This window comes from Procambarus clarkii, chromosome 30 (genome assembly GCF_040958095.1).
Source record: "Procambarus clarkii isolate CNS0578487 chromosome 30, FALCON_Pclarkii_2.0, whole genome shotgun sequence".
NCBI classification, from domain to species: domain Eukaryota; kingdom Metazoa; phylum Arthropoda; class Malacostraca; order Decapoda; family Cambaridae; genus Procambarus; species Procambarus clarkii.
The window spans coordinates 34164443-34182665 of NC_091179.1; the positions used below are offsets into that span (position 1 = coordinate 34164443).

Below are 18223 nucleotides of genomic sequence, written 5' to 3' on the forward strand. Positions count from 1 at the left end.
TAAATTATATTTTATATTATATTATTTTTATTATTTTTTATATTATATTATTATTTTCAATTTAAATATTAAAACCAATTTAAGGGTAAAAAAAATCTAATAATTTATATTTCTTTTATTATTTACTAACAATTATAATTATTTACTAACGGAGAGAGGGGAGGCTGTACGGCAGAGAGTGGCGGCTGTGGCGGACAGTGGCGGCGGTGGCGGATAGTGGCGGCGGGCGGACAGTGGCGGCGGGCGGACAGTGGCGGCGGCGGGCGGACAGTGGCAGCAGGCGGACAGTAGCGGCGGTGGCGGACAGTGGCGGCGGTGGCGGACAGTGGCGGCGGTGGCGGACAGTGGCGGCGGGCGGACAGTGGCGGCGGGCGGACAGTGGCGGCGGGCGGACAGTGGCGGCGGGCGGACAGTGGCGGCGGTGGCGGATAGTGGCGGCGGGCGGACAGTGGCGGCGGGCGGACAGTGGCGGCGGTGGCGGATAGTGGTGGCGGGCGGACAGGGCGGCGGCGGGCGGACAGTGGCGGCGGGAGGACAGTGGCGGCGGGCGGACAGTGGCGGCGGGCGGACAGTGGCGGCGGGCGGACAGTGGCGGCGGGTGGACAGTGGCGTCGGGCGGACAGTGGCGGCGGGTGGCGGATAGTGGCGGCGGGCGGACAGTGGCGGCGGGCGGACAGTGGCGGCGGTGGCGGATAGTGGCGGCGGGCGGACAGGGCGGCGGCGGGCAGACAGTGGCGGCGGGCGGACAGTGGCGGCTGTGGCGGATAGTGGCGGCGGGCGGACCGTGGCGGCGGTGGTGGACAGTGGCGGCGGGCGGACAGTGGCGGCGGCGGGCGGACAGTGGCGGCGGCGGGCGGACAGTGGCGGCGGCGGGCGGACAGTGGCGGCGGCGGGCGAACAGTGGCGGCGGCGGGCGGACAGTGGAGGCGGCGGGCGGACAGTGGAGGCGGCGGGCGGACAGTGGAGGCGGCGGGCGGACAGTGGAGGCGGCGGGCGGACAGTGGAGGCGGCGGGCGGACAGTGGAGGCGGCGGGCGGACAGTGGCGGCGGCGGGCGGACAGTGGCGGCGGCGGGCGGACAGTGGCGGCGGCGGGCGGACAGTGGAGGCGGCGGGCGGACAGTGGAGGCGGCGGGCGGACAGTGGAGGCGGCGGGCGGACAGTGGAGGCGGCGGGCGGACAGTGGTGGCGGCGGGCGGACAGTGGTGGCGGCGGGCGGACAGTGGTGGCGGCGGGCGGACAGTGGTGGCGGCGGGCGGACAGTGGTGGCGGTGGCGGACAGTGGCGGCGGTGGCGGACAGTGACGGCGGTGGCGGACAATGGCGGCGGTGGCGGACAGTGGCGGCGGTGGCGGACAGTGGCGGCGGTGGCGGACACTGGCGGCTGTGTCTGGCGGGCGGTGGCGGGGTCTGTGATGAGTGGTGGCGGCTGGCGGTGGTGGGTGGTGGCGGCGGTGGTGGTGGGTGGTGGTGGCGGCGGCGGCGGCTGGTGGTGGCGGCGGTGGTGGTGGGTGGTGGTGGTGGCGGCGGCGGCTGGTGGTGGTGGGTGGTGGCGGCGGTGGTGGTGGGTGGTGGCGGCGGTGGTGGTGGGTGGTGGTGGCGGCGGCGGCGGGTGGTGGGTGGCGGCGGCGGCTGGTGGTGGTGGGTGGTGGCGGCGGGTGGTGGTGGGTGGTGGCGGCGGGTGGTGGTGGGTGGTGGCGGCTGTGGTGGGTGGTGGCGGGCGGTGGCGGGCGGCGGCGGCTGTGGTGGGTGGTGACGATCGGCGGTGGGGGGGGCTGGTGGCGGCTGGCGGTGGCGGCTTGCGGTGGCGACTGTGGCAACGGGCGGTGACTGCTGATAGCGGGCGGTGGTGGCGGCTGGTGGCAGGTGGTGGTGGCGGTGGTGGCGGCTGGTGGCAGGTGGTGGTGGCGGCTGGTGGTGGCGGCTGGTGGTGGTGGCAGCTGGTGGCGGTGATGGCGGCTGGTGGTGGTGGCAGCTGGTGGCGGTGATGGCGGCTGGTGGTGGTGGTGGTGGCGGCTGGTGGTGGTGGCAGCTGGTGGCGGTGATGGCGGCTGGTGGTGGTGGTGGTGGTGATGGCGGCTGGTGGCGGGCGGTGGCGGGCGGTGGCGGCTTGTGGCGGCTGGTAGTGGCGGCGGTGGTGGGTGGTGGTGGTGGTGGTGGGTGGTGGTGCCGGCTGTGGTGGGTGGTGGCGGTGGTGTCGGCGGCGGCTGTGGTGGGTGGTGGCGGCGGCGGCGGTGATGGGTGGTGGCGGCGGCGGTGGTGGTGGGTGGTGGGTGGTGGTGGCGGCGGCGGTGATGGGTGGTGGCGGCGGTGGTGGTGGGTGGTGGTGGCGGCGGCGGCTGGTGGTGGTGGGTGGTGGTGGTGGGTGGTGGCGGCGGGTGGCGGTGGTGGGTGGCGGGTGGCGGCTGGTGGTGGGTGGTGGCGGCGGGTGGTGAGTGGCGGTGGTGGGTGGCGGTGGCTGGTGGCGGGTGGTGGTGGGTGGCGGTGGCTGGTGGCGGGTGGCGGTGGCTGGTGGCGGGTGGCGGCTGGTGGTGGGTGGTGGCGGGTGGCGGTGGTGGGTGGCGGTGGCGGGTGGCGGCTGGTGGTGGGTGGTGGCGGGTGGCGGCTGGTGGTGGGTGGTGGCGGGTGGCGGCTGGTGGTGGGTGGTGGCGGGTGGCGGCTGGTGGTGGGTGGTGGCGGGTGGCGGCTGGTGGTGGGTGGTGGCGGGTGGCGGCTGGTGGTGGGTGGCGGCGGGTGGCGGCTGGTGGTGGGTGGCGGCGGGTGGCGGCTGGTGGTGGGTGGCGGCGGGTGGTGGGTGGCGGCGGGTGGCGGCTGGTGGTGGGTGGCGGGTGGCGGCTGGTGGTGGGTGGTGGCGGGTGGCGGCTGGTGGTGGGTGGTGGCGGCGGGTGGTGAGTGGCGGTGGCTGGTGGCGGGTGGCGGCTGGTGGTGGGTGGTCTTGGGTGGCGGCTGGTGGTGGGTGGTGGCGGGTGGCGGCGGGTGGCGGCGGGTGGCGGCTGGTGGTGGGTGGTGGCAGGTGGCGGCTGGTGGTGGGTGGCGGCTTGTGGCGGCTGGTGGTGGCGGCGGTGGTGGGTGGTGGTGGTGGTGGTGGGTGGTGGTGCCGGCTGTGGTGGGTGGTGGCGGTGGTGTCGGCGGCGGCTGTGGTGGGTGGTGGCGGCGGCGGCGGTGATGGGTGGTGGCGGCGGCGGTGGTGGTGGGTGGTGGGTGGTGGTGGCGGCGGCGGTGATGGGTGGTGGCGGCGGTGGTGGTGGGTGGTGGTGGCGGCGGCGGCTGGTGGTGGTGGGTGGTGGTGGTGGGTGGTGGCGGCGGGTGGCGGTGGTGGGTGGAGGGTGGCGGCTGGTGGTGGGTGGTGGCGGCGGGTGGTGAGTGGCGGTGGTGGGTGGCGGTGGCTGGTGGCGGGTGGTGGTGGGTGGCGGTGGCTGGTGGCGGGTGGCGGTGGCTGGTGGCGGCTGGTGGTGGGTGGTGGCGGGTGGCGGTGGTGGGTGGCGGTGGCGGGTGGCGGCTGGTGGTGGGCGGTGGCGGGTGGCGCGGCTGGTGGTGGGTGGTGGCGGGTGGCGGCTGGTGGTGGGTGGTGGCGGGTGGCGGCTGGTGGTGGGTGGTGGCGGGTGGCGGCTGGTGGTGGGTGGCGGCGGGTGGCGGCTGGTGGTGGGTGGCGGCGGGTGGCGGCTGGTGGTGGGTGGCAGCGGGTGGTGGGTGGCGGCGGGTGGCGGCTGGTGGTGGGTGGCGGCTGGCGGCTGGTGGTGGGTGGTGGCGGGTGGCGGCTGGTGGTGGGTGGTGGCGGGTGGCGTCTGGTGGTGGGTGGTGGCGGCGGGTGGTGAGTGGCGGTGGCTGGTGGCGGGTGGCGGCTGGTGGTGGGTGGTCTTGGGTGGCGGCTGGTGGTGGGTGGTGGCGGGTGGCGGCGGGTGGCGGCTGGTGGTGGGTGGTGGCAGGTGGCGGCTGGTGGTGGGTGGCGGCGGGTGGCGGCTGGTGGTGGGTGGCGGCGGGTGGCGGCGGGTGGCAGCTGGTGGTGGGTGGTGGCGGGTGGCGGCTGGTGGTGGGCGGCGGGTGGCGGCGGGTGGCGGCTGGTGGCGGCCAGCTGGGACACACCCTTCTCCACTGTAGGTCTGAGTACAACTAACCATATGTCTCTCTCACCCACCAGAACAGTGTTGCCAGCTTGCGCTCTCAAAATGTTTCCTTCAAAGATTGTATATTATCTTTGAACAACAAGTTTGATTATCAAGGAAATAATGCATATATTATTGTCACATTAATACTGTGCAATATCTTATTACATTCCTGCTAAATAATTATAATTTGAAACAGGACAAAAAATCCCACATATATAAAAACCAACATTAGAGATCACGAGGCCTAGGCCTCGCCTGTGACCACACATCCTGCCTCCCTGGCCTGCTACCCTCTCACACCTCACACTCTTAACTCTCTCATAATCACTCTCACTCTCTTACTCTGTCACTCTTACTCTGTCACTCTTACTCTCTGTCACTCTTACTCTCTGTCACTCTTACTCTCTGTCACTCTTACTGTCACTCTTACACTCTGTCACTCCTACTCTCTGTCACTCTTACTCTGTCACTCTTACTCTCTGTCACTCTTACTCTCTGTCACTCTTACTCTCTGTCACTCTTACTCTGTCACTCTTACTCTGTCACTCTTACTCTCTGTCACTCTTACTCTCTGTCACTCTTACTCTCTGTCACTCTTACTCTCTGTCACTCTTACTCTCTGTCACTCTTACTCTGTCACTCTTACTCTGTCACTCTTACTCTCTGTCACTCTTACTCTGTCACTCTTACTCTCTGTCACTCTTACTCTCTGTCACTCTTACTCTGTCACTCTTACACTCTGTCACTCTTACTCTGTCACTCTTACTCTCTGTCACTCTTACTCTCTGTCACTCTTACTCTCACTCTTACTCTCTGTCACTCTTACTCTCTGTCACTCTTACTCTGTCACTCTTACTCTGTCACTCTTACTCTCTGTCACTCTTACTCTCTGTCACTCTTACTCTCTGTCACTCTTACTCTCTGTCATTCTTACTCTCTGTCACTCTTACTCTGTCACTCTTACTCTCTGTCACTCTTACTCTCTGTCACTCTTACTCTCTGTCACTCTTACTCTGTCACTCTTACTCTCTGTCACTCTTACTCTCTGTCACTCTTACTCTGTCACTCTTACTCTCTGTCACTCTTACTCTGTCACTCTTACTCTGTCACTCTTACTCTCTGTCACTCTTACTCTCTGTCACTCTTACTCTCTGTCACTCTTACTCTGTCACTCTTACTCTCTGTCACTCTTACTCTCTGTCACTCTTACTCTCTGTCACTCTTACTCTCTGTCACTCTTACTCTGTTATTCTTACTCACTCTCAGTCACCCTTACCCATTCATACTCACTCTCTCACTCTTACTCTCATACTCTTACTCTCAATTACTCTTACTCTCAATCACTCTTACTCCCAATCACTCCTACTCCCAATCACTCCTACTCTCAATCACTCCTACTCTCATTCTTACTCTTACTCTTACTCCCAATCACTCTTACTCTCAATCACTCTTATTCTCATTCTTACTCTCACTCTTACTCTTACTCCCAATCACTCTTACTCCCAATCACTCTTACTCTCAATCACTCTTACTCTCAATCACTCTTACTCTCAATCACTCTTACTCTCATTCTTACTCTTACTCACTCTTACTCTCAATCACTCTTATTCTCATTCTTACTCCTACTCTCACTCTAACTCCTACTCCCAATCACTCTTACTCCCAATCACTCTTACTCTCAATCACTCTTACTCCCAATCACTCTTACTCTCAATCACTCTTACTCTCAATCACTCTTACTCTCAATCACTCTTACTCTCACTAACTCTCAATCACTCTTACTCTCACTCTAACTCTCAATCACTCTTACTCTCATACTCACCCTTACTCTCAATCACTTTACTCTCACTCTTACTCATTCTGTCACTCTTACTCTCACTCTTACTCACTCTGTCACTCTTACTCACTCTCAGTCACTCTTACTTATACTCACTCTTACTCACACTTACACACTCTCTGGCACTCTCACTCACCTTCATTCACTCTTACTCACTCTTACCCACTCTCGCTCACTCTTACTCACTCTAGTTAATAAGAACACGCCAATATAAGACAACAAAACGTTTTCAGATTCGTTCTCACCACTTTCCAGCAACTTTTATAATTTATATAAATTATCTTAGGGAATAATACATAAATTATATATTTAAACATGATATTAGTGTTTAGTGGAATGCATAAGGAGTCAAATTGTGTTAAAAAGAGCGATTTTTAGAAAATTTGGAAAACTACTTTTTTCTGTTCATATTATAACTAAATGGATTTTAAAGGTTTCACTCAGCCAATATATATCATTCACAATTTATTAATGAATTTTACAAAAAAACACCATAAATTTTATATTTAAACATGTAAAAACTATTTGTTTTACATTTGGAAGAAAATAATTGTAGAAAAACAATTTATAATTAAACCTTTGTGTTTGGATTTTTTGAGTAAAAGTTTCTCAAAGGCTCTCCTGCACCATTCTCAATGCAAATCATTCCCACACCTATGGGAAGAGATAGGCGAACGTTGTGTAGATGATTTGTGTTTGCTGGGGTGTAGCTGGTATGGTGCTCCAGTGGATAAGGGAGTACCTAAGCAATAGGAAACAGAGAGTTACGGTGAGGGGTGAGACCTCCGATTGGCGTGAAGTCACCAGTGGAGTTCCACAGGGCTCTGTACTCGGTCCTATCTTGTTTCTGATATATGTAAATGATCTCCCAGAGGGTATAGATTCATTTCTCTCAATGTTTGCGGACGATGCCAAAATTATGAGAAGGATTAAGACAGAAGAGGACTGTTTGAGGCTTCAAGAAGACTTAGACAAACTGAAGGAATGGTCGAACAAGTGGTTGTTAGAGTTAAACCCAACCAAATGTAATATAATGAAGATAGGTGTAGGGAGCAGGAGGCCAAATACAAGGTATCATCTGGGAGAGGAAATTCTTCAGGAGTTAGAGAAAAAAAAAGACTTGGGAGTTGATATCACGCCAGACCTGTCTCCTGCAGCACATATCAAGAGGATAACATCAGCGGCATATGCCAGGCTGGCCAACATACGAACGGCATTCAGAGATTTGTGTAAAGAATCATTCAGAACTTTGTATACCACATATGTTAGGCCAATCCTGGAGTATGCAGCCCCAGCATGGAGTCCATATCTAGTCAAGGATAAGACTAAATTGGAAAAGGTTCAAAGATTTGCCACCAGACTAGTACCCAAGCTGAGAGGTATGAGCTACGAGGAGAGACTACGGGAATTAAACCTCACTTCGCTGGAAGACAGAAGAGTTAGGGGGGACATGATCAACACATTCAAGATTCTCAAGGGAATTGATAGGGTAGATAAAGACAGGCTATTTAACACAAGGGGCACACGCACAAGGGGACACAGGTGGAAACTGAGTGGCCAAATGAGCCACAGAGATATTAGAAAGAACTTTTTTAGTGTCAGAGTGGTTGACAAATGGAATGCATTAGGAAACGATGTGGTGGAGGCTGACTCCATACACAGTTTCAAGTGAAGATATGATAGAGCCCAATAGGCTCAGGAACCTGTACACCTGTTGATTGACGGTTGAGAGGCGGGACCAAAGAGCCAGAGCTCAACCCCCACAAGCACAACTAGGTTAGTACAACTAGGTGAGTACACACTCCTGCACAAACTCAACCACTTACAAACATACACACTTATACCACTCACACAAACAAATTAGGTATGTGATTTAATTTAAAATTAGAGACGTATTAAAACGTTTTTTGTACGTTTGCTTAACATTTTTACGATTTAATTGACTGAAATTAACGTATTTTAAACGTTAAAAATACGACTTTATATAGCTAGTTGCAAGGCCAACTCTCTGCTACCAAATAAAAATGTCAGAAAAAGATTTGTGTTTACTGAGACTGTCCCTGGCACTGCCGGTTGCCCCTCCTATATAAAAAGGAAGGTTCCATGGAATACTCATGGGCTCGACCTGGAGACGGTGAGGACCTCAGACATCGCTCCCATTTGCAGGTCATGACTCTTCCTAGTAAATGTGGACACCAGCCACGTATTATACCTCCCACATACTTGTCACTAGTTCTTCTCCCCCACATACGTGCCAGTAGGTCTTGTCCATCACTTACTTGTCACTAATTCTTCTTCACAACACATTTGCCACTAGTTCTTCTCCACTAAATACCACTAATTCTTCTCCACCACATACTTGCCACTAGTTCTTCTCTAGCACATACTTGCCACTAGTAAGTTTTCCCCAACATACTTGCCACTAGTTAGTTTTCCCCAACATACTTGCCACCAGTTCTTCTCCCACACATGCTCGTCACTGTCTCTTTTCCATAACATATTTACAAATAGTTCTTTTCCACCACATACTTATCTCAAAATCTTCGTCCCCACATACTTGCCACTAGTTCTTTTCACCCACATACCTGCCACGGACTCATCTCCACCACATACTTGCCACTGGTTCTTCTCCCACATACTTACTACTGGTTCTTCTTCCCTATGTAGTATAAAACAATGAGATATTTCTGATGGCAATCCATCAGCCAATCCTCCTGTTTTGGTAGTACTTATAGGAAGGATGAGAACCATAGTACATACACCGACGTACAACGCAGTTAGAAAGAAAACAGTGGCACTTATACCTCAATATATTCCCAATGTTTATCAATACACTCTGGCTCCCTGTCCCTCGACACAATGGATTTTTCAGTGAATATTCATTGAGCGTTTAATTTAGTATTTTACTATGTTCATAAGTAATATACGGGAGTTAAGTAAATTACTGTAGTGGCCTTTAATAACATTCCTGCTGTTCACAGCGATATCACATTAACGTGAAAAATCAATTCACAAATCAAACAGTAGCCTTGATGAGGGTTCGAACCTATGAGCTGGGTGTTTCTAATTCCCAGTGATAGGCCTTAAACTCAACACCCAGCAAAAAAAAATCCAGTGTCTTTTGCAAAATATTTGAGTTGATCCATAAAAAAAATATCATCACGCGTAGAATATGCATCATTTTCGTGTAATTCTCAGTTCCTATTCTCTCGCTCTTCTCCCCTGGAACATTTATAAACCATTTCACTGCCTCCATCTTTGCATTTCTTCGTCCGCTTTTTCACCAACTTGCGGCTTTGCATATAGCTTGAAAAGGTTCAGGGGTATGCCACTAGGCAAGTCCCAGAACTAATAGGAATGAGTTACGAAGAAAGGATGCGTGAAATTCCCCTCACGTCACTAGAAGACAGAAGAGTGGAGAAGACATGATCACAACTTACAAAATTCTCAGAGGAATTGACAGGGTACATAAAGATAAACTGTTTAACATGGGTGGTACGCGAACAAGGGGGACACAGGTGGAAACTGAGTACCCAGGGGAACTCAGGGGCCGGCCGGCCGAGCGGACAGCACGCTGAACACGTGATCCTGTGGTCCCGGGTTCGATCCCGGGTGCCGGCGAGAAAGAATGGGCAGAGTTTTTTCACCCTATGCCCCTGTTACCTAGCAGTAAATAGGTACCTGGGAGTTAGTGAGCTGTCATGGATTGCTTCCTGGGGAGTGAAGGTCTGGTCGAGGATCGGGCCGCGGGGACACTAAAGCCCCGAAATCAACTCAAGATAGTCTCAAGATTACCTAAATGAGCCACTGGAACATTAGAAAGAACTTTTCAGTGTAAGAATAGTTAACAAATGGAATGCATTAGGAAGTGATGTGATGGAGGCTGACTTCATACACAGTTTCAAAAGTAGATATGATATAACTTAATAGGCTCTAGAGTCTGTGCACCAGTTGCTTGACAGTTGAGAGGAGGGACCAAAGAGTCAAAGACCAACCCGAGCAAGCACAACTAATTGAGTAACCCACGTCACGATTTCTATAATCCCCAAGCATTATTATCAAGATTCCTACGCCCTCTGAGATCATGATTATTGATTATAATTCTTGGGGATTATAGAAATCTTACTTTACTAAGTTAGATTCAAGGACAACTTTAGTATCCATTAAACTGGAGGAGCACACAGGAGACTTCCAAATACCCCACATATATATCACATATAAAAAAGACTCAGCTTTAATAACGAAAAGGAGGGCACAAATAACTAAACTACAAAAATACATTAAATCACTTTATTTAATTAAAACACGTACATTGAAATCAAATTGAGATATATCCTAGCTGTAAATACCCTAAGAGGCAATAATATCTACCGATGGACATGAATGCTCAAGCACACTCTACCTTATTCCTGCAATCCTGCCACAAATGTGATTGGCTGCCCTCCAGGTCACCTGACCTGCACCCAAGTCCTACCCCAGACACACTAAGGAATATATTCTTAACAAGCTATCAGTGGAAAACAAGCTCCACTCACTCTAGGCCTGAGAGTCCAGCCAATGGGACGTCAGGCACTACCCTGGGGGACTCCGCCCACTAGGCCTCCCTGGTACATTTTTTTTTTTTAGATATATACAAGAGTTGTTACATTCATGTACAGCCACTAGTACGCGTAGCGTTTCGGGCAGGTCCCTGGAATACGATCCCGTACCGCGAAGAATCGTGTTTACAACCAAGTACTCATTTTACTGTTAAGTTAAACAGAGGCTACAGTTAAGGATTTGCGCCCAGTAAATCCTCCCCGGCCAGGATACGAATCCATGACATAGCGCTCGCGGAACGCCAGGCGAGTGTCTTACCACTACACCACGGAAACTGGTGAAACATCTACTCAATGAACCAAAAGCCTCTGCTCCTGGCCAATGAAAAGCCTGGCACTTGCCTGGGGGCAGTCCTCTCCCAGAAACTGGAACTAAGCCCTAACAACCAACTCGTGGGAAACAAGCTGGACTATCCACCTAAGGGAAACTTGAGAGCAGGATTTTTATGGCCCTAGAGTTGAACTGCCCCTGAATTCGTCACTGGCTATAGCGAAGGCAGGGGGAGAGGGGAAAGAGTGGGGGATAGAGAGGGAAATGAGTGGGAATGGAGTGGCCACGGAGAGGGCCCCAGAGAGAGAGACCTCTTGACTCAGAGTGGATTATGGCTGGTGAGGCCAGACTGTGACAAATGGGAGGGGAGGGGGAAGGAAATAAGGGGAGGGGTGAACAAGAGAGAGTAAGATGACGAAGGCAAGGGAAGAGGGGAAACGGGGGAGAAGGGGAGAAACCATGGTCTGATCACAGATCATTACACTTCTACAGATACATTATCATCTTCCTGAGGTCTGGTTCGTGTCTGGTATTGGGGACAATTCTATTTTAGGCTTTTAATCTCCTCCTTTGTCTCATTCAGCTGCTCCTGCAGGTTGTCTACGTTTTCCTCCATTACTTTTAGTTCCTCGGAGGCGCCTAACAGCTGAAGGCACCTAACAGCTGGGTGGACAGCGCTTCGGATTCGTAGTCCTTAGGTTCCGGGTTCGATCCCTGATGGAGGTGGAAACAAATGGCCAAAATGTTTCTTTCACCTTGATGCCCCTGTAACCTAGCAGTAAGTAGAAACCTGGGAGTTAACCAGCTCCTACGGCCTGCTTTCTGGGGGAGTAACAAAAACGAGGCCTGGTCAAGGACCTGGACGCGGGGACGCTTAACTCCGAAATCATCTCAAGATAACCTTAAGATAACCTCCTCCCTAATTTCTCTCCATATTTGAAGGAGTATCTTCTGAAGCGAGTCATCTTGTTCCTTTCCTCCCGCTGTGTTACTTCTTTTCCCCTGTCTTGTTTGTTTCCTATTCCAATTCTCCAATCCAATGAGTGGGAGGGTGAGTGTGTGTTTTTCCTATTTAAGTTTTCCAATCCAATGTGTGTGCGTGTCTGTGTGTGTTTGTGTGCGTGTGTGGGACTGTTTGAGTGTGTGAATGTGTGTGGTGTATGTGTGGTGTACTCACCTATTTGTGATTGCGGGGGTTGAGTTCTGGCTCTTTGGTCCCGCCACTCACCTGTCAATCAACTGGTGTACAGGGTCCTGAGACAACTGGGCGCTATCATATCTACACTTGAAACTGTGTATGGGGTCAGCCTCCATCACATCAATTCCTAATGCATTCTATTTGTCAACCACTCTGACGCTAAAAAAGTTCTTTCTAATATCTATGTGGCTCATTTGGGCACTCAATTTCCACCTGTGTCCCTTAGAACGTTAGCCCCTTGTATTAAATAGCATGTCCTTCTCTGCCCTATCAATTCCTTTGAGAATCTTGTATGTGGTGGTCATATCCACCCTAACTCTTCTGTCTTCCAACTACGTGAGGTTTAACTCCCGTAGTCTCTCCTAGTAGCGCATAACTCTCAGCTCGGGTTCGAGTCTGGTGGCAAAGCTTTGAACCTTCTCCAGTTTAGTCTTATGCTTGACTAGATATAGACTCCATGCTGGAGCTGCATACTCCAGGATTGGTCTGACATATGTGGTATACAAAGTTCTCAATCATTTCTTACACAAGTTTCTAAATGCCGCTCTTACGTTGGCCAACCTGGCATATGCCGTTGATGTTATCTTCTTCATATGGGCTTCAGGGGACAGGTCGGGCGGGATATCAACCCCCAAGTCTTTCTCTCTCTCTGACTCTTTAAGAATTTCATCATCCCAAATGATACCTTGTATCTGGCCTCCTGCTCCGTACACCTATCTTCATTACATTACATTTGCTTGGGTTAAACTCTAACAACCACTTGTTCGACCATTCCTTCAGTTTGTCTAGGTCTTCTTGAATCCTCAAGCAGTCATCCTCTGTCTTAATCCTTCTCATAATATTGGCATCATCAGCAAACATTGAGAGGAAGAAGTCTATACCCTCCGGGAGATCATCATTTACGTTTATCAGAAACAGGATAGGACCGAGTACAGAGCCCTGTGGGACTCAACTGGACTGAACTCAACTGGACTCAACAGAGCCCTGTGGGACTCAACTGTGGGACGCCAATCCTCACGCCACGTGAGGTCTCATCCTATACTGTAACTCTCTGCTTCCTCTTTCTTAGGTACTCCCATATCCACTGGAGAACCTTACCAGTCACTCCTGCCTGTCTCTCCAGCTTATGTACCAGCGAGGTACATTAGTGTGTATGTGTGTGTACTCACCTAATTGTGCTTGCGGGGGTTGAGCTCTGGCTCTTTGGTCAGGTGAGTGTGTGTGAGTGTGTTATGCTCTATGCAGTCATGTGCATTTGTGTGTGTGTGTGAGATGGAGGTTCTAAGGAGGTGTGAGAGAGGGAGTGGAGAGAGAGTGTGTGCATGTGTGCGTGCGTGTGTGTTCGTGTGCGTTAGAGCGTGTAGGTGCGTGCGTGCCCACGTGTGGGCTTGTGCGGGAGTGGGTGGTTGTGCATAGGGGAAAGGGGAGTGGAGTTTTGGGAGAGTATAAGGGCATGGAAAGTTGGGTGGGGGAGAGTGGGGGGTTAGAGGAGGTATTACTGGTGTCCAGGGCCTATTTACTATTTACTAACTTTATTTTTTATTTTTATTTTTTATTTACTAACTCCCAGGAATTTATTTACTGCTAGGTAACAGGGTCATAGGGTGAAAGAAACTCTGCCCATCGTTTCTTGCCGGCGCCCGGGATCGAACCCGGGGACACAGGATCACATGACTAGCGTGCTGTCCGCTCGGCCATCGGCTCCCCCTTCCCTGTGTGTGTGTGTGTGTGTGTGTGTGTGTGTGTGTGTGTGTGTGTGTGTGTGTGTGTGTGTGTGTGTGTGTGTGTGTTTGGTTGGGTGGGGTTAATGTTTTGAATGTAATACTTAATAAACGTTAAGCAAGATACAATTGATGTGATAATTTACTGGGCCGCCAGCGACGTCACACACACCGCTGATATTACATCGCATTTGATGAACACACACACTGGTTCATCCGTGACGTTGTGACGTCAACAACCAGTTTTAATCCTCCGATTCGCCGCTCTGCTACCGGAGGGCGCTGACGTTCGGCCCGGGCTGTCAGTGTTGACCTGTAGCTGCTGCGTGGTGGTCGTCTTGTTGTCGGTGTGGTGCGGCCATTGGCCGGGGCCTGGCGGGTGTTATGGCGTCGGCTAGTGGTGGCCGTGCTCGCGGGTCGACACCGCCCGGCTTGATTTCTCGGCCCCCGTTGACTGGCCCTTGGTGGAGGTTGCCCTTATGGACGTCATGAGTGTGGAGTACCAAGATCTCTACGGTGTTGAGAAACTTTCCCCTACCCGGGTGGCGGTGACGTTCTCCTCGGCGAAGGTGTATCAGCTGTTTGTGCGTCGCTGGGGTACACAGACGCATGTACTTCCAGGTTCTGCTGTGACGGTGGAGGTCTCCGATCCGTGGGGCCCCCCTGACGTATGTAAGCGTTCATGGTGTGCCAGTGCAGTTTCCTGAGGATGAGCTGTCCGCCGCGTTCCGTGGGTATGGTGAAGTGGTGGGGCAGCGTCATACCTGTCTGCTTAGTGGGCGCCTGAAGGGGCTCCGTATGGGTGCGCGTACTTTGCGCATGCGGCTCTCTGGGGCTATTCCCTCTCGGGTGGCTGTGTGTGGGTTTTATGTGCGTGTGTTTTACCAGGGGCAGACTCGCTCCTGTTTCCGGTGTGGTGAGGTGGGCCATTTCGCTGCAGCTTGCCGTGCCCCTCGCCCGGAGGACCCGTCGGTATTCCATGCGGATGATTTTCCACTTCTGCCGGAGGCTGGGGCGCCCCCAGTGGGCCCGGGCTCTGTGGGTGTGCCTCTGGAGGCGTCGTCCCCTGCTGTCCCTACCTCTCCGTCTGCTGCTGGGTCCTCTGCTCTGTCTGTTGACTCTGATGCTCTCGCGGCTCCTGCTTCGGGTGCGCCTATGCTGTTGGCGGCGGAGGTACATCGCGACCCGAGTGTCTCCTTGGAATCCAACGTGTGTGGTGTGGTGCCGGCGGGCAGCCCGTGTGCAGTGGCCGGTGTGCTTCCCGAGGCCAGGGGCGGTGTTGATAGTGTCTCCTGACGGCCAGCCCTGCGGTGTTCCTGATGCTGGTGCCGTGGCACAGCCGCCTGCTGTCGCTCCGAGGGATCGGTCGCACAGCAGGGGCCCCCCTGGGAAGAAGATCGAGGCTTCGGGTGGTGTGGCTTTGGCTGGTGCTCCTCCCTCCGCTTCTCCAGTGGTTCCTCCTCCCCCTTCGGAAGCGGGATCTGGGGATGAGCAGGGCGTTGAGCGTGGTGTCGGGCTCGAGGCGCCGGAGGCAGTGGAGAAACTGTGGATGGTGTCCTCGACGCCTGGGGCGCCCTCTTCGCATGGTGTGTCTCCTGTGATTTTGAAGGCGGTTCCTGGCCGGTCGCCTTCCGGGGTGCGGCAGGGGGTTGAGCTTGGTGGTGTGGATGTGGCTTCCACTGCGGGTGCGGTTGTGTCCCCTGGGGGACGCGTTGGGTTGGGGGTGTCCTGAGGTTCTCCCGATGGCGCCCTCTGTTGTATGTGCGTCTTTGAATGTTCGAGGTTTAAATGATCTTGGGGTCCAGTTGGGCCTGTTGGATGTTCTGCAGGAGCATAATGTTCGTGAGGTGTCTGTGCTGCAGTGTTTAAGTGCGCATTTTCATGTTGTGAAATAAGCGTCCCCACCGAGGACGTCCTTCGGGGGGACGCTTATGTTGTTTTCTAGGAGGGCTTCCTTCTCCGTGTTTCACACGGAGATGGATGAGGATGGGCGGGTTTTGTTTGTGAGGGTTGAGTTTTTGGGGGTCGTTCTTCCGTTCCTTTCGGTGTACGCCCCCTCGGGGGTGGCGCGCCGTCGGGAACAGGAGGAGTTTTTTCGGGTGGGGCTTCTCCCTTTCCTGCGTCATGATACGCGGAGTATGGTTTTTGGTGGTGATTTTAATTGTGTGACGAGTGCGCGGGACTGTAGTAGCACCCGCCCGCAGAATGTCTCGGGTGCGCTGCTGGAGGTGGTGCGTTCTTGCGGTTTCAAGGATGCTGCTGTGCTCTATGGGGGCGAGTTGTCCTTTACTTTTGCTGCGCATGGGGCACGTTCGCGGATTGATCGAGTGTATGTTACTGGCGGGGGGGGGGGTGTTCTGTGTTTGCTTTCCACACTGTCCCGGTTGCTTTCTCGGACCAGAGTCTCGTGGTGGTCCGGGTTGGTGTGCCCAGTCAGGTGCGGGTCGGCGTGGGGTGGTGGAAGCTGAATTACAGGTGTCCGAGGGTTTGTGGGCAGTTTCGGGTTTGGTGGGTCGGGGTTCTCGCCCGGCGGTGTGAATTTCCTTCTGTTTTAGATTGGTGGGAGTGGTGTAAGGAGCAATGTCGGTTGTTTTTTCGGGTGGCTGCCAAACGTGAGGCTGCTGATAGGTTTGGGTTGCTGCGGTTGTTCCAGGCGAGGCTTTCGCGGTTGTATGTGCGGTACAGTGCTGGGATTGACTGTTTTGGGGAGATTGCGGAGTGTAAGGAGCGTATTTGTGGTTTGCGGAATGAGTGGGCCGAGGGTGTTCGTGTGCGTGCTCGTGTGAGTGAACGTGTTGACGGGGAACGGCTCTCTCCTTATCTTTTAGGGAAGGTGAAGGCTGCGCGGGACTGTGTTCTTTTTACGGCTCTGCAACGGCCGGATGGGTCCGTTGTTTTGGACACCGGTGGTGTGTTGCATTATGTGCGGCAGGAGTTGGTTGCGCTCTATGGGGAGGTGGTAGGGGACGATGCGATTGCGGAAGGTTTCTTGGGTGGTTGTGCTCCAGGGTTGTCTGCTGCTGATTGTGTTGGTTTGGAGGAAGATGTTTCGTTGGGGGAGCTTTTCGATGTGGTGAGGTCGTTTCGTTCCGGGAAGGTGCCGGGCTCGGATGGTCTTCCTGTCGAGTTTTATGTTGCCTTTTGGGATGTGTTGGGTGATGTTCTTTTGGAGGTGGTCCGGACTTGCCTTCGGGGGTGCGTTCTGCCTATTTCTCAGTGCGTTGGGATTGTGCGGCTGCTCCCAAAGCCGGGCGATTTGCGGTTCTTCTCGAACTGGAGGCCCATTTCTTTGTTGAATGTGGACTATAAGATCCTGTCCAAGATTTTAGCTGGTCGGTGTTGCCGTGTTGTTGCGTCTGTTGTTTCCGTGGAACAGTTTTGTGGTGTTCCAGGTCGCTCGTTGCTGCAGTGCAATGCGTTATTTCGGGATGTGCTTCTGTACGTGTCGGGCTCTCGCTTGTCGGCAGCGATTCTCTGCCTGGATTGGTCTAAGGCTTTTGGCTGTGTGTTGTTAGCTTTTGTTTTTCGTGTGTTAGAGCGGCTTGGTTTTCTGCCTTTGTTTGTTCGTTGGGTGCGTATGTTGTACGTTCAGTGTTGCAGTCGGGTTTGCATCAATGGGTTCTTGAGTGCTCCTTTCCCTGTCCGCCGTTCGGTGAGGCAGGGTTGTTCGCCTTCCATGCTCCTTTATGTGCTCTTTCAGGAGCTTTTTTTTCGGGCGGTCAAGGCTTGTGCGTTGATCCGTCCCCCCCCCCCGGCTGCCTTCTGATCTTCGGTTACCCATCTGCGGTTATGCGGATGATAATATCCTGTTCGTGGCCTCTGCTGGTTCTGTTCGGGCTGTCCAGGTCGTGGTTGAGAGGTTTGAGTTGGCCACTGGGGCCCAGGTTAATCGTGCCAAATCTGGTCTTATGGGTATCGGTGGGTGGTCCTCTCGCCTTGTGTGAGAGGGGTCTTATTTTCCAGTGGTCTCCTCTCTGCGTGTTCTGGGGATCACCTGGTTCGCTTCTTACGAGAGATCTTTGGAATTTAATTGGGGTGTGGTTTCTCGTAGTGTTGGTGTTGCGGTTGGGTTGTTGGCTGCGCGCCCGTTAACAATTTATCAGCGGGCGTTGCTTGTTACTTGTAAAGTTCTGTCACATGTCTGGTTCGTGGCTCGGTGTTTCCCCTTAGATCGCCGGCTGGCTCTGGGGTTGGAACGTCAGGTTTATAGGTATGTGTGGTGTGGTCGTTACCACCCGGTTCGTCGCTCGACGTTGGTGTTAGCTGTGCGGGAAGGTGGGGTTGGAATTCCTGATGTGTTTACCAGGGCTCGGGCGTTGTTCTGGGTCTCGTTGCGTCAGGGTTTAGCGTTGGGTGGGGGGCTCAATGCTTTGTGTATTTTTTATTGTTCGCTCCGGTTTAGTTTTTTAGTGGATTGCGGTGTTTGTCGGGAGGTGGCCTTTTGTACCCCTCCTATTTACTCCTGGGTGGTAGACATTCTTCGAGCTGTCTGTCG

The 18223-nt window shown here is 53.9% G+C and overlaps 1 protein-coding gene across 1 annotated transcript; it reads right to left on the bottom strand.

Annotated features, from left to right (window-relative positions):
* Positions 1-14609: 14609 nt before the first annotated feature.
* LOC138370044 (synapsin-1-like) lies at positions 14610-16031 on the bottom strand. Its single transcript, XM_069333819.1, has 2 exons — positions 15634-16031; positions 14610-15480 (listed from the first exon to the last, which is right to left on the bottom strand). Exons 1-2 carry the CDS (start codon positions 16029-16031, stop codon positions 14610-14612), a joined length of 1269 nt encoding a protein of 422 aa, XP_069189920.1.
* Positions 16032-18223: the final 2192 nt, after the last annotated feature.